Here is a 16617-nt window from a genome sequence, read left to right on the forward strand (position 1 = left end):
TTATATGTATGTAGTTGAGCTCATTCTCTATATACAAAGTTGGGTCCTGGATTTTTTCATTTAACATTATACTATCAACATTTTCTTACATTGTAGTTTTCATATTTCTTCATATAGTTCTACCATAATTTATTTAAATCTGATAATTACTGTTTTGGCAAAACTAATTTGAAATATATTTACTATCTTCAATGAGACAGATTCTTAATTTGTAAGGATTGTTGCAGAAGATCAAATCAGGATAAAATAATCCATTTTTATCTAAGGATTTTTTTTCTCTAATTAACATCCTCAGAGTAAGAGAGGTCATAGTCAGACATGGTAGAGTGAACTCTTGTGCATGAACTGAGGCCAGGGTTTTGTTTTAGGCTCATATTTATGAGGGATTTTACAGTATTTCAGAGCAATTACGGATTCATTTTTTCACTGTCATGTTTCTTATTCTCAGAATGATAAATCAATTTCTTCTGACTCTGTTAAAACTATAACTTGAAAATATTTTTCCTCTCGTCATGATGTGCAGTTTGCATATTCAGACCAAGCTGACCACCCACTGGCATGAATGGAGACCTGATTAAGAAGTTTCCATAGTATCACTGAGTATCGAATCCTCACGCTACTACATGGGCCACTCCTGGGTAGTTTATGTAACTGTTTGAATATTCTGAGCTTGGAATCTTCAGTCTTGGTTTTGCTGAGAGCCATGTGACTTTTGGAAAATGTATCTACCTCGTTATGCTTCATTTTTCACGCCTGCCAAAATGCAGACTCTATTGCTGCTCTCATAAAGTTTGCCACAAGAAATAACCAAATGGAAATCTCCTCCCGAGCCCTTGGTACTATATGAATTCTACATATTGACAAAGGCATTAATAATGATCACTGCTGCCTCAAATTTTATAGTTAACCTTTAAAATTTTTGCTTTATTTCATTTTATATGTTTTTTTTAACTTTCTATTTTGAAATAAATTTAAATTTATAGAAAAAGTGCAAAAATAGTACAAAGAACTCCTATAGCCAGATTCATCGATATTTTACATCTTGCCATATTAGCTTTAACATTCTCTCTCTATATATAACTTTTTTTCTGAACTATTTGAGAGTAGGTTGCAAATATCATGCTCATTTACCCCATAATATTTCAGGGAGTATTTCCTAAGAATAAGAATATTCTCTCTCATCTCTATATTGATCCAATAATTTAAACTATTACAATTTCTTTATAGTAATCCCCTTGCCCCACTCCAGAGTCCCCTCCAATATAAGATACAGCATTTAGTTGTCATGTATAGGTAGTTATATTTAAATTACTGTTTTTAAGATGATGCTTATTTTTCTTTGATTATAAAATTAACATATCCTCAAGGTAAAAAATTTAGAAAGCAAAAAATAAAATGATTCAGTTACCTTCTGAGGTTTTACTAAAAGGGCTGCAATCTCCGAGGTGACCACATTAACAATAGTTGTTATGTCATCTTTGAAACGGTCAGAAAAACGAGTCCTCCGAAAATTGTCCCGTTTGTCCATGTTGTGTACATACTGGGCCATGCTTTTCACCTACAGAGGAGATGGGGGAAATGTCAACATAGAAGTTAGTGACCTGCTTGTACACTGTAGAAAAGAGGAAAAGGCTGAAAGAAAAGCTCATTAACAACAGACTTTCTAACACTTTATCTGCACTGGTGGTTGCCCAAGCAGGCTCTGGACTCAAAAATGCTCCTGACACACAAATGGTTACCATGGTGGCAGGGGGTGGGAAGGGTGTCCTCTTCTTGACCCCAAGTCAGGGGGCTTCCTTATTGCTGCTGACAAAGTCAGGGAGCTTAATTCTTTAGCTACCATGTCATAAGACTCCCTTTTTTTCCAACTGCTTATGTCGGGGAAGGCAGACCTAGGCTGGGCTCTCAGAGGCATTTAGCCATCAGTCTGCCATAGAACACAACATGTTACAGAAAAAGGAACAGTTTATGATACTGTTTTTCATGTAAGCTGAAGTCATTTCTGTCTCTGAAACTATAGTAAGGAGTAATGGGGAGAAATATTCCTCCTATTTTGATTTCAAGTTGAAACAGGAGCACAGTTTTTCCAGAAACAAGTCTATAGTATGCTAACTAGAAACTTAACCACTATTTGGAGCATTGCCTCTAGGAAAAATTGTGTTTTGAGTTCTATAAGACTAAGTTGTTTTACATATATTTAAAATACATATGTTTGTATATTTAAAATACATACATTAAAATAAAAGCCTGTGCATCAATTGGTGATTGTATTATGACTAGTATATCACCAGCTCAATGCGTAGCACAATTTACAATCAGGATTATGTTTATTTTTTGGACTTCTTTCTGGAGGCAGGAGATTCGTGGGTCCAAATGACTCCCTTTGATACAGTTTGAGATTATGTCTTGTCCTGGTTGGAAGACGTTTGGAGCTATTAGGACCAGTCTGATGGGAAAAACTGGGAGTTCTTATGGTCAGATGCCTACCCTCTGAGGTCATTTTCATGAACGTGTTCAAGCTATTCAGAGAGTTGCCACAGAAAGAAATGGCCCTGGAAGTAAAACTGCCCACATTTGTTAGAAAGTAATCCCCTAAGTCAAGGCTTGACGAAGAGGGGTCAAAGATGGTTGTATGGGGAAAAAATGACCACTACTCCCAAGAGCTATATGGAAGAACTTTTATGCATAGCGGCAGATTTCTGTTTCTAAAAATGAAGGACTGACAACTTTCATCAGCACTGACACAAACAGAGATTTTTTTAAAAAAGAAGAAAAGGTAAATTAAGAAGAGAAAAAGAGACAAGCTTTATGTGTTTCATTTTTCAAGATAATATCATAGCCAGCTTGAGAAAGACCTAAGAATCTAAACTCTTGAAGCCCAGTGTAAGAACCATAGTTTCTCTTCACTGTGGAGTCCTTCTTGGTTCAGGACACACGGATGTGTCTGTATCCCATAGAGTCTCATGCGCTTGGCGAGAGGGCCTGAACAAAGGGTGGGAGCTGGACCCCATTTTTGTCTGACAAAAGTGTCTCTCTCACTGTGCTAACAGAGGATGTGGGAAGACAAGGCCTCTTTGTTTGGGACTACCCTAATACTGATTCTCTGCTGGCTAACCTACCCTGGCACCATACTTTTGGAACGCACTGTTGTATTCGGCTCTCACGTGCTGAGTTTGGCCACCTTACAACCAAATAAATAATTCTCACAATATTGTACTTCCAACTGATGGCCTCTTTCCAGACTGTCAGCAACTTGCCAGCTACTGTGTCCTTTGGATCTCCAGAGTGGAGCACCCAGTAGAAATATTAGTGGATACTTGGACCATTATTTGTAGCTTGGGGTAAGACAGGAAGATATTCTCCTGCCCACCCCATCCCCATGTTGGCTTTTGTGACCCATTCAAAGCAGGGACACCTCTAAAGATCCCCTTGGTGCACAATTTCACGTCCTGAGTAAATCAGGTAACTCATTTACCTCTGGGTCCCCACAGTCTGGCTCAGCAGTTTCTAGAAGCACAGGGATTTATTCATTAGCAAGTGTAAAATTCACCCAAGGACTATATTCAACAGCTCTAATGCCAAGTGATTGTTCATTACTGCTTGGTCATTAACACAACCGAGAAGTGTTAAACTTCCCAGATTGTTGGCTAAACCCAAGAGGACTGTCTTTCTCTTCAAGCTTCTTTGGGGGGTGAGGGTGGGGGGAACCCATTTTGGTTTATAAATAACTTCCTGGGTGTCCATTAAGCAAATGCACAAACCATGTGTGGAGAACTGGGCACCCTGTCTGAGTCTAAAACCAGTTTCCTTGCAAAGTTCTGGTTGAGGCTAACGGTTTCCATTTGCCTCCACCCTAGCCCTTGGATCCATTTCTTGCCCCTTTCTGTCTGTCTCTGAGCCTTGAGAAGCTTATCTCCATGGACTATACCTCTCAGGACTTCTCGTCCTTGGGCTTCTGGCAGGAGCTGGCCAAGGGAGGCACCGGCAGGGGTCAGTGGGTGGGAGAAGAGAGAAGCCCTGGTATTCATCTACTCCACTGCCCTTATTTTTGCTACAGCATGGCTCTGGCAGGGGCGACATTTCTCTGAGACTCAAGGTCCTGTCATGGGGATCCTCTCCTCTGCCCCAGTTTGCTCTAGGGCCCAGGTACACTGCTCTCTACCCTTGCTTCTTTAGAGCTAGGATAGATAAAGGCTTCCAGCATCTGCTGCTCCCTGGGTACCTCACCAACCCTTATCTGCTCTTGTAACCTTATGTACACTCTGCTTTTCAGTTAACCCCTTTGAGTAATGCCAGCCCTGTCCTGCCAGGACCCTGGCAGACTTAGGTTATAATACGCAGAGCCCTGGGTATCCAGTGCCTTGGCTGATCTGCATGCTGACCAATCCCTTCCATGTGCTCAGATCAGCAAGAGCTTTTTTCCAACTACTGCATCTGTTTACCATAAGGGACTCCTCGGGTAAAGGAGGACACCCAGCTTTTGCTTTCTCTCCTGGGCCCACCGGGTCCTAGTAAATAAATGTGCAAGATCGAAAGCAATTTTCACTTTTTCCATGGTTCTTAGCTTCCTGCAGTTAGGGGCAGCAAAGCAGTAATGACGAAGCTTGTGGTGAATCTGGAGACTCCTCCTTATGGTCACCATCCTTCCCCCAAACCCATCTATAAACTGGGGATGACAAAAAACTCCTGCCTCAAGGTTGTTTGAAGATTAAATAAAGTAATGCTTAAAATGGTGCCTGGCACAAACATAATAAGATATACAGTACATCTTAGATGTTATTATTTTTCCTTTTTTCAGGGATGCCAGTAGTTACTGGAATTATATGAAGGACTGAGCCATTGTTACACCTGCAGAGAATGTGAATGTGCCTTCAAAAGAGAGCTCTTAGATGCCCTGTGGAGCCACTCAGGCCTAGCAATGCTGAGTTCATTCTGATTGGAAATGGAATAATAAGCGCAGCACTGCACTAAAGCTGACTTCTGAATATAAAGGTTTTGCATGTGGAAAATATGTTAGGTGAAGGAAATGTTTCATAACTTTGAGCTTCCATGGAGAGGCAAAACGGCAGAGGAATAGAACCTGGACTACAGCATTGCAGAATTGAAGCTCTGCCCCTCACTGGCTGAAAGGGCAGGACAAACCCCTACGTAGCCTCAGGGTACTGTGTGCAATGGGGATAACTTCTCAGTGTAGTTCTCTCACAGACTTCACTGATGTTTCAAGGACATATTAAAGAGCCTCTAGAGCTGCTACCAGAATCCTCATGTAGTGGAGTTTGAGAAACACCATCCTAGGGGGTTGGTTCCTCAGTCTAACAACTGTAGTGCTTATATAATGATTAAACAATATCTAAGACTGATTAGGTGAAGTGCGTATGTACATATGTATGCACGTGTGTGAGTAAATGACACAATACATCTTTAAACTGAGATACTGCTTTCCTTTGGGACTATAAAATTCTAGTTTTTTGCTTCTTGCCTTTTTAAAATTTTGCAATATGACAGATGAACTCAGTTTAAGATTACGCATTATCTACAGATGGAAGCAAACAGAATTACACGAGGGCTTTGTAAGTTATGACAAAAATGTGCGTTTTCTTTCCAGTAGTCTGAAAATCACTGAAGGGCTTATAGAGGACAGTGACATTGTCTGCTTAGTATTGGGAGCGGTGTGCTGAATGGGTGGGCTAGGGCAAAAATGAAAACAGGCAGGCGAAAGAGGAAGTTATTGCAAGAGGCACCTGAGAGATGATGGTGTCTTGATCAGGTGGCGGGTGGTGAAGATGGTGAAATGAGGTTGGAGGTAGATTTTTTAGGGTGGAATCAAGTTTTGGTGGAAGAAGGTAGAACAGTGAGGGAGAATTATATTTTAAGGAATGATCCTTGGTGTTCAGCTAGAGCGACTCAGTGGATAAAATGTCGGTTCCTAATGTGGGACACTTCACTGCCTTTCTGCAATGTGCATTTCAAGTTCCATTGAGCATAGGTATAAACATGCAAGAATCTCACCAGGAGCTCAAAGAAGAACCAGGCGTACTTGAAGACTGTTTCTCTCACCATTCCAGTGCTGACCACCATCTGCAGGGCAAGCTCCTCGTGAAAATGCTAGACGACAAACACAAAAAAAACATTACATTCACGTAATGACAATCTGTGAGGACAACGCTTTTTTGTTTTTACCAACACCTCTTTTCCTTCTTTCTTTCTTTTTTTACCAATTGTAATAGCTTGTCATTTACTGATGCATGTGTCCTAGATGTGCTAGACCACAGGCGATGGCAAAGTCAGTGCTGAAACAACCTGAGACTGCAGGACAGTTTAGATAGGTAGGAGAAGGTTGGTGGTGGTATCACACAAGAGGGCTATGTTTGAAGGAATCGCCTCAGCATGGGGGTGAATTGGCATTCCGGAGCAGCAGTTGGAACTGGGCCTGTCTGGTTTCCCCTCTGAGATCCTGTAGCACACCCTCTGTGTAACCATGTGCAAGTCTTTCCTCCCTTTGCCCTCAGTTTTCTCATCTATAAAATCTGTTGATTGGTAGCAGTAGTTCTTTAATTTGAATGCGCATCAGAATCCCCTGGAGGGCTTGTTAAGACACAGACTGTTGGGCTCACACCTAGAGTTGAGGATTCTGATTCAGTAAGTCGGGCAGGACCTAAGAATTTGCATTTCTAAGTTCTCAGGCGATGTAGGTGATGTAGGTGCTGCTGGGCTGGGGACCTCAATTAGAGAAACACAAGTTTAGATGGTATCTAAACTTCCTTCCAGATTGGCCAATACCTGTTTTTATAATCCCACTATGGCTTTGTGGGAAACATAATGGGTTGGGCTTATGAGTAGATCCTCTTTATTAAAAGGCCTAGTGGCAGCAGCCTGAATCTGCAACTTCTAAATTCCTACATCCTAAGGGTAAGAAGCTTGAAGGTTCATTAACTCCACTTTATGTCTATACTTTTCTTCAAGTCATCTGACTGCTCGACAGCAATGTAGCAGATAGTAATTTTTATACGTTTTATACCTTGCCAATTCCCTACTTTATCTGGGTACTTTTAATGTTCTTGACAGCAGTTGTGATGGAGAAGAAGTTCAAGACTAAAGGTAGAGTAACCAACTCCTCTCAGTTTGCCTGAGGCTGTCTTGGCCTTAAAACAGAAAGTCCTGCATTCCAGGGTCTCCTCAGTCCTGTGCAAACAGGGATGGTTGGTCACCCTAACTAGTGACAAAAATGATGTCTGGGTATTTTCTATGGATATTATCTAATGACCAAACAACCTAATGAGGGAAGTTTAGTCAGTGTGTTTCCTTACCAGCTGAGCATCTAATGACCACACAACTTAAAATAAAGACAAATGAACTAGTTTTTCATTTTTCTGTAGGTAAGAAAGCTAAGACTATTTCAATACCCTAATATTATACCCCAGGGTACTGTCTTACATGGCAGGTAAGTTTTAAATTTAATACTTAAAGAAAAAATTGATTATAGCAAAGATTGCCCTTGACCAACCTTTAAATTACCCACAAGGTACAGTATACATACAACCCAATTTATTAATTCCTATGTGCATTAAAATTTGAGTTACTCAGCTAAACTAAAAGAGACAGATGAAAAATCTAGGTGCAGATATCTGGAGATTCTAACTATTTATATCCCCAATCAGTTACTAGAGTTGGAGAATGCTGAAACTTGTCACTAGGTTCCACTTCATTCTGCCAGATGAGTGAAACCTTTATAATTTTAATACACGTCAACACATTTGTTTGCTGTTAGGAGTCTTAAGTGAAGTTCTCCCATCTGAAAGAGGCATGAGGCTGAGTGTTAAAATCTAACAGGTGGTCAAAGTGTGTATATGATATAACCTAGCTACACACAGATCTTCCCACTGTAGGAAACACCAGCTTTGAAAGTAACCTCTGGAAAATAGGTCAGTTTGGCTGCCAGAGTCTTATGGCAAGAAGAGATTAGAGAAGGATAAACTGCTTCTTAAAGTAATTTATGCTGCTTACTGGACAACATTATTAAACCCTCTTTGCTCAGCTGGTAAGGAAACACACTGACTAAACTTCCCTCTGAAATGAAATGATTCTCTTTTGGTCATTGAAATGACCAAAAACCGTGTTAAAACCAAGCAATTGCAAAGCCAAATATGACTGTGCCTGGAAGAAATTGGGCACTGCCTAAAGGTAGTCAGGTTGTAGGCAAATCATGATTTTAAGAAAGAAAATGACACTGGCAACCAGTCGCTGCAAAGCCTGAAGCTAAGTTTTAGAGTAAGTGAAAATTTTATTCACTTAGCCATATCTCCTTTCACTTATTTTACAGTTACTTCCTGATACCTCCTCAGATTTATGGTGCCCGATTACTGCAGCCTGCAGTACCAGCCCTGGCAGGGCCTCCCCATGCTGAATCCTTCCCTCACCTGCCCCAAAGTGAGCTACCCTGAGGTTTATTCCCTCCTTGCCTATTTAATACGCATTCCCCTGTGATGTCAGCAGCTGCAAATGGCATCCATTTTAATCGGGGTCTTGAAAGACATTCAAGACCTTAACTTAAGTAGTGGCTATCATGGCGAGACTCTTCTGTGCTTAGCGGAGGAGAAAACTTGAGAAAGACAGCTTTCCCGCCCCCACTCCTTAGACCACACAGGCTGTGACTATGGTTGGAGAATTGCGTTAACATAAGGAATGCTGGTGAGCAGTTTGATCCCTCGTAGTCTCTGTACTAATAGATGAGGCTGGTTAGAAAGAATTATGAGGAAGCATTTCATCTTCCTTTGATATATGTAGTATTGGAATAAATGATACCTAATTATTGCCATTCACTTTTTTTGAGGATGACTTGTCCCCAGTACATTCTATTAAAAAAAAAAGCTAATGCAGTGGTTCTCCAAGTGTGGTCCCTGGACGAGCATCAGCTGGGAGCTTGTTGGAAATGCAAATTCTTGGGCCCCACTTCAGATCTATTGAATCAGGAACTCTGGGAATAGTGTCTAGCAATCAGTTTTAACAAGCGACCCAGCTGCTTCTAATGCAGGGTAAGCTGGAGAACCACTGAGTTAACAGGTAATTACATAGTCAAAAAAATGGGGGTAAGGGCCCCAAAGTGTGTATAGGAAGGGCGGGAACAAGACATGGGAAAATTATCCTCACGCTGCCCTCTCAGTACCTTTTTGCTGGCTGGCCTTGGGGCTCCGGTTGCACTTGGAACATCATTATTGCCAGAGCCATAGTAAGACATCCGGTTGCGATCAGCCATCTGAAATACGAAAACCATGACTCAACAGTCAACCGACAGTGGTTGACTGGAAAGGTGAGACAGTGGCCTGGAAATCATAACCTCAAAATTCATTTTTAATGTTTCCTGCTTTTCTCTGATTACAATGGTAAAACACTTGTCATAAATAAACATGAAATAAAGCAAAAAACATGAAGTCACACCTAACTTTACTTGCTCCTGAGATAACCACTGTCAACAGTTTGCTGTGTAGTAACCTAGAGTTAAAACCTAGTTAAGTACGAGGGGGATGCTCAATAGTCCCTTCAACATTCTGCGTCTGTGACTTTATTGGGAGAGCAGAAAAAAATGTGTGGGAACAGTGCCTCTCTGTGGGTTATTAGGGTACTGTACCTAGCCTCCTAAACACTAAGAAATGGTCAAAAACCACTTTGGACCAAATTTTCTCCCTTCGTTACAAAACAATTACAAAATTCTTGACCCAGTCCTCATAGGAATTTAATAATTTCACTTTTATTCAAGAAAACCATTATAATCAATAATAATAACTGCAGACTACTTTTAACTTGGGCAATCAGAAGTTGATATTCCTTAAAGGAACCTTCGCTATGAGGTTGAACCACAGTGTGTTGGCAAATATTTCACAACGAGCTCTTGGAGGAAGGGGCTGACTTGTAGCGTTTGCTACTTTCTATGCTGTAACTGCTTCCGTCATGGCTGATTTCAAGTTAACATGACATCACTGAATATAATGTTGAGAAGAGATGTGCAGTAGTAAGCCATTCTATAGTATTTCCACCAAACAGACACAAAAGTCAAAAATAATCTCAAGAACATGGATAATAGTAAAATATAGTAGAATAATTAGGAAAAGATAAGGTTTGAACACTGCCTTTTTAGAGTGGAATAATTTTAGGTTTAAGGACAAGTTGCAAAGGTGGCACAGAGAGTTCTTATATAGCCTTCACCCCGTTACCCCCATAATGTTAATATCTTACATAACTATGGTATGTTTGTCAAAACTAAGAAATTAACACTGGCACATTACTATTAGCTGAATCACAACTTTATTTGGATTTCACTGGCTTTTCCACTAATGTCCTATTTTTGTGCCAAGGTACAATCCAGGTTATCACATTGCATTTAGGTTACCTTTGTTTTTAATATAACTTAGTTGTTAGTTTGCATAATTTATTTTTAAATAATGGCTGTATTTATCAACTGGTTCAACAAGTTCTATGAATTTAACAATCAGTTCTTAGAAACTGGTACGAGCTAGCTTCAGCACCTCCCTGGGTTTATTTTGTGAATCCAAAAGGACAGACTATCAACAGTTTCCTATGGTGCAACCTCTAGATCACCAGAATTAATAGGAGCAGATCCAGTACTTTTCAAAGATGCATAAATGATTCATAAGTTCAGCCAGGGTTCAGAACCTCTGCAGAGATAAGAACGATAAGGCCCAGGGCAGAAACTGACTTGTCCATGACCACATGACTGGCTGTGTCAGAGTCAACCTAACCCTGGTGTCCATATTCCCTCTCTTACAACAGACTGTCTCAAGTGGGTAGATTTTGAATGAGAAACTGTATCAAAATCTAGAGAGTTTGATTTACTTTAATCAGGAGAAATGATATTACTCAAAGTTTAGCCACTTTGAGGTCACAGAGAACTGGAAAGAAAATTCAGACTAAGAATTCATGGTAGCTTTGTAAGAAAAACAGCAACAACAAGACTGAATTGTACACTTTAAAGAAGATGTATTTTATGGTATATGAATTACATCATGATTTTTTAAAAATTTCAAACGAGAGACATTCTACAAAATGCCTGACCAGTACTCCTCAACACTATCAAGGTCATAGACAACAAGGAAAGTCTAAGAAACTGTCACAGCCAAGAGGAGCCTAAGGTGACATGATTATAAAATATAATGTGGTCACCTGTAAGCAATCCTGGAATAGAAAAAGGACATTAGGACAAAAACTGAGAAAAAAAAAATTTCAAACGAGAGACATTCTACAAAATACCTGACCAGTACTCCTCAACACTATCAAGGTCATAGACAACAAGAAAAGTCTAAGAAACTGTCACAGCCAAGAGGAGCCTAAGGTGACATGATTATAAAATATAATGTGGTCACCTGTAAGCAATCCTGGAATAGAAAAAGGACATTAGGACAAAAACTGAGAAAATATAAATAAATATGAACTTTAGTTAATAATAATAATAATAACATCAATATTGGTTCATTAACTGTGACAAATGTACCATTATAATGTAAAATGTTAGTGACAGGGAAACTGGGTATGTGGCATATAAAAACTTTTTGTACTATATTTGTAATAATTCTATAAATCTAAAAATGTTATAAAATAAAAAGTTTATCAAGAGAAAGCAAAGAATTTGTGGCAGAAAAAAATATATAGGGCAAGTTACCAATCCTTTCAGGATCTCAGTTTTTATTTACTTACACAATTTGGCTTTGTTCTTTGGGATTATGGATGTTAATGAATGCAAAAGACAGATATGAAAAACAAAACAAAACAAAACAAAAAAACCCCACCTTTCTAGGCATCAAAACAAGTTGAAGCTAAATTTTTCTCCTTGAACATAAAATTTGTGATATTCCTTGACTCTCTGTCGTGATATTCCTTGACTCTCAACCAGCTATGCCCTAAATACTTCCTACCACAGTAACTAACTCTGAGCAGATCTCCAAATGCTATTCTTACCTCTGCATCTTTCAGAATGTCCTCAATCGCTTAAAAAAAAATGAACGTTAATAACTCTAATGCTGAGCATTAAAGCATTTGACCAACACAGTGGACAGCAATAGTGCTCGATTTTGTGTTGTTTCTCCAAGTGTTAGCTAAGAATAAAAAAGCCCACCTCGCTTTCCAGGGTTTGGCATCTTCCCTACCTTGGAAGACATGATGTTCTTAACTTCCTCGTCGGCTGCAGAATGTGTTCCCGCAAGGTCTGGGTTGCTGCTGCTCATTACTCGGGCCTGCAGCAGCTTTGAACTCACGACGGCAGCAGATGTGCGTCCATATGTGTGGTAGCGAGGGTCAGGGAGGGCAGTGGGGCCACCTGCACCCCACCAGGTACAGACATGTCAACAGAAAGAGGGTCAGAGTCACTTACTGCTCTTGAGAAGAAACTGAAGAGGGACAGGGTCGATAGTGGAATGAAAACCAACTAGATTAGGTCTTGGAATTGGGGTCTTCTTATCAAATGCCAAGGGGAGGCCAGGGAGGCAATGTTTTGGGGATAGGTAGATAGGGGGTAAGGCAGTAGGGAGTGGTGAGGAAAGTGGTACTCTGGAAACATGTGCCTCTGCCAGAGTTTCTCAAGACAAGCTGGAAATATAGACTTTTTAATTTATTAATATTTAAATGCTGACTACTTTATAAGTGATACAGTAAGGGTTTCTGAGATTTCAGAGTCAAAGGAATCATCTTACAAGGATAAGTATATACTACATTATTGAGGTTTTTCACTTTTAAGTATTTACATGTCTTCCAAAGTGATTATGTGTCTATGATATATTACCAATATTTTTTAAAAAATCAAAATTGCAGGTTTACTTGAAATGAGGTTGCATGGACTAAAAAAAATGTCAAGTTCCTTCGTTAGAGCCTGGAACTTTGTGAACTTGTTGATGCTACCTTTTTTTTTATCATGCTGACCAGAAGTTCTGTTTGATTATTATCTATGTAAATAATTAAGACCAGAGAAATGAATTGTTATTATTCAAAAGTTTAGTTCGAGGGAAATTAGAAAAGGGATTTTCATAATGAAAAATTTAGGAATTACTGCTTATCGCTTCTATAGAATACATATTATTTTCTTTATCATAATTATCCTAGAATTCCAGGCATCTGTTGTCATTTCTCCATATTTTCCAAAAAGAGATCCTAATTGAATCAGAAATTACAAATTGAGTAAAGACCAGTGAGTATTATTAAACAGGCAGAAAAAGTGACTGCTTAGAGTATGAAAAGAAGGAGGCAGGAAGAAAGCAAGAGAGAAAAATCCAGAAATAAACTTTTAATTTTAATATTCATGTCAGTTTTGTGTCATTCTGAAAATAAAATTTAACTTTCGGGCTTTTTATTTTATTTTGAATTACGTGGCCGAGGGGTGGGGTTGAGAACGCCCTGTCCACCAGACACCCACGCTCGAGGCAACGCTACCTGACTTAGGGAAGTCTCTTTGCAGCTCTGGCAGGCGGAAGACGTAGTGCACGTAGGAGGCCAGCAAGCAGTTCCTCCCGTGCTGGTCCTTGCCCAGGTCCTTGCTATTGTGTAGACTGTTGGCGATGGCCACCACAGACTCGAAGGCAAACTGGGAGAAGTTGGCTGAGGATCCAAGATAAAAATGGACAGCTTCACAGTCGGTTCTTAATGGACCTGAGGTAGAACATTCTCTGGGGCAGTGACAGGAGACCTGACCACCAACTAAACGAACTAGGCTGGTTAAGACGATGGCCTAGGGCGGAGTGAGTGTTTTAGGAAGCTCCAGAATGCCGGCTCTGCTTCCTGGCAATGACTTCACATTTCCTCCCTCATCTTCCTTCTCTTACCGGAACTGTGGTTTTTCACAACAAAGACATGAGACATCCTCTCCTCTCTAAATCATGATGTGAATTGGCGCTACTCAGTGAAGTCTGCCCTGGCATTGTCACCATCACATGGGAGCGTGGTAGAAAAGCAGAATCTCAGGCCTCTCCCCAGACCCACTGAGTAAGAATCTGCATTTTAACAAGATGCCCAAGTGATTCTCATATGCACTATGATTTGAGATGCTCTGTTGCACAACACAGATTCTTGGTGTAAAGATTAATCTAAAAATGTATGTGTATTAATATCATTCCCTACAGTGCACCTTTACAAAGGGTTAGATTTACCACATGTGTGCTCTTGTTCTGGAGCTTCAGCCCTCCACAGTTTGGCTCCACCCTATTTAGCCACCACTGGACCCTTGTCTTCTCAAATTCAACTTCCCTTAAAATGAGGCACTGATCGTATTGTCCTTATCACATGTCTTCTCATCTCTGCAATTTCGCTCATGCTGTTGTCCTCGCCTAGAATGCCCTCCTCGCTGCTGCTCATGAAAACACACTAACACTCCCATGGTTGGCACAATCCCATCTCTTCCACAAAGCCTCTGACACCACTCAGTATAGGGCTTACGTGACACCAAATCACAAGGTTCTTTGGCTGTTTCTGGTGGTAATATAAACCCAGCTGAAAACAGTGTCAGACAAAAATGCCCCACAGCAGCCAGTATGCCCCTGCAGGAATCAGGAAAACCAAGGGACCCATGTCTTACATGACATTGTTTCCAACTGAAGTTTTACACGTTGTATTTAGTATTAATTTGTTAAAAAGCAAGCATTTAAATATACTGTAAGACAGAAAATAGATGACTGGTTGCCAGAGGCTGAGAGAAGGGGCGAGTGGGGAGTAACTACTAAGTATGGGGTTTAATTTGGGGCTAATGAGAATGTTCTGGAATTAGATCATAGTGATAGTTACACAATCTTGTCAATACATTAAAAAACAATGAATTGTACATTTTAGTAAATTTCATGATATATGCATTATATTTCAATGTAAAAAAGTGATCACGTTGCATTTCAACTTAGAGAATTCCTTTCCTTTTATTTAAGATGAGTTGTCTTAGTCCTTAAAACATTATATTTCCTTGTTGGCCGAGGAAACAAAAATATCTTATAAGTAAAAGAAATCTATCAATTATCAGGAATAAAATCGAAAGACTGCCTCTAATTATTTGAAACATTTATTTTTAAAACTATAATTTTATGCATCCTAATTTAATTTTTAACATCCAGGGAGTCTGAGAAAAATAGCACTGGGGTTGGCCTCCTTTGGACTCATATCGTCAATAGAAAGGAAGATTACATTGACCCTGCTCCTGAGATTTCTAGAAAATCATGTTTCCTAACACGAGGCCCTGCCCGCCTCCTCCTGGCCCCTCCCAGCCCCATAGGCCCCTACCTGTCTGGCCGGCGATGACCATGGGCTGCACCGACAGTTGGAAGAGCTTGTCAAGCACCAGGTGCAGGAAGAGCACGAGAGGCTCCAAGCGGGAAGAGTTGAGGCAGATGATGCTGAGCTTCAGCTCATGTTCTAGCGCAGTCTCACTGATCTTCTGATCCAGCACTCGGATGGGGAAGGTCACCTGGCTCTCCAGGGAGTGGCAGAGGGTGAAGAACTTCTCCAGGTGGTTGTCCTGGGAAGGCAGACAGAAAACAGGCCTCATGGGTCTTATCTCATCAATGTTCACTGGGGGATTCACAAACACAATCAAATAGCTTCTTATGGACAGAACCTCTTATTCAATGTTTCAGACCAAAGTTCTAAGACATGGATGGATATTTCACACCAACATTATGAATTGCTTTGTAGAGTGGTATGCACAAAATAGAATCTCCCAAGAATTTTTAACTGGAGAAGAAAATAATCTGTACTCTGACATATTCTGTAAGCAGAGGCAAGCATACCGGGTGAGCATACATATCCAAAAAAGGGTTCTACGCAGATGCAAAACTCAAACAATGGCAAGAAAAAGGTGGCAAGAAAAAGTGGATAAAAAAGCCTGGCCAAATGGTAGAACTACAGAGGGAAATGAGATCGAGACTTCAGATGACGTTTCCCCACACAATTCCTCAGCCCACAACGCAGGTACTAGGTTCCTTCATTTAGGTGTTAAACCTTTTTATAAGGTTTTTCCATTTAAATAACAAATAAAACCTGAATATGCTTATAAGTCCCCATAAAGAATTAAAGTTCATTTTTGTTTACTCATGCACAAAGAGTTTATTGATCTTTTATTGAATTGTCCTTAGAGGGTTTTCTGCTGTACCCCCATCTTCGTTATCAGCCTTCCGGCTCTGATGTGAAGTAGACCTTGATGTTCCTTACCTGGGTGTGAACAGAAGAAACGGCTTGCACCTCAATATTAAATACTCCCTTGTGTCCTTCAGCCCACTTAATGGGAGGATTCTGTAAAGGGACTTTCTGTGTTAAACAAAAAAAGAAGATAAGCAATTCAATCCCCTTCTCTGATTACTAATGAACAGAGTGAAGCAACTTGACTGTAACTGTGAGAGTTATACAGAATAAAACTCCCCGGAAAACTAATATAACTGGCCTTGGAGTTAGGAGCCCTGGGTTCGAGTTCAGTTCTACACTGAACTAGTCATTTTTACTTTGACAAGTCAGTTAAACTTTCTGGGCCTTCACTTTCTCATGCTGAAAGGAGGGGTTTGAACTGAGTAATCTGTCTTTAAGCTCCCATCCAGCATTGATAATCCTTATCTAGGAAATGAAAGAAAGTTCCATGTCAGTGATTTC

General features: G+C 40.2%; 1 protein-coding gene across 1 annotated transcript in view; it reads right to left on the bottom strand.

Annotated features, from left to right (window-relative positions):
• The window catches only part of DOCK8 (dedicator of cytokinesis 8), a 201736-nt gene that overhangs the window by 62457 nt on the left and 122662 nt on the right, over positions 1–16617 (bottom strand). The window contains 7 exon segments of the mRNA XM_025051397.1: positions 1409–1558; positions 6010–6105; positions 9164–9253; positions 12156–12325; positions 13432–13596; positions 15259–15493; positions 16186–16281. Of these exon segments, the coding sequence (XP_024907165.1) occupies positions 1409–1558; positions 6010–6105; positions 9164–9253; positions 12156–12325; positions 13432–13596; positions 15259–15493; positions 16186–16281 (1002 nt within the window).

Source organism: Pteropus alecto, unplaced genomic scaffold, assembly GCF_000325575.1.
Source record: "Pteropus alecto unplaced genomic scaffold, ASM32557v1 scaffold95, whole genome shotgun sequence".
NCBI classification, from domain to species: Eukaryota; Metazoa; Chordata; class Mammalia; order Chiroptera; family Pteropodidae; genus Pteropus; species Pteropus alecto.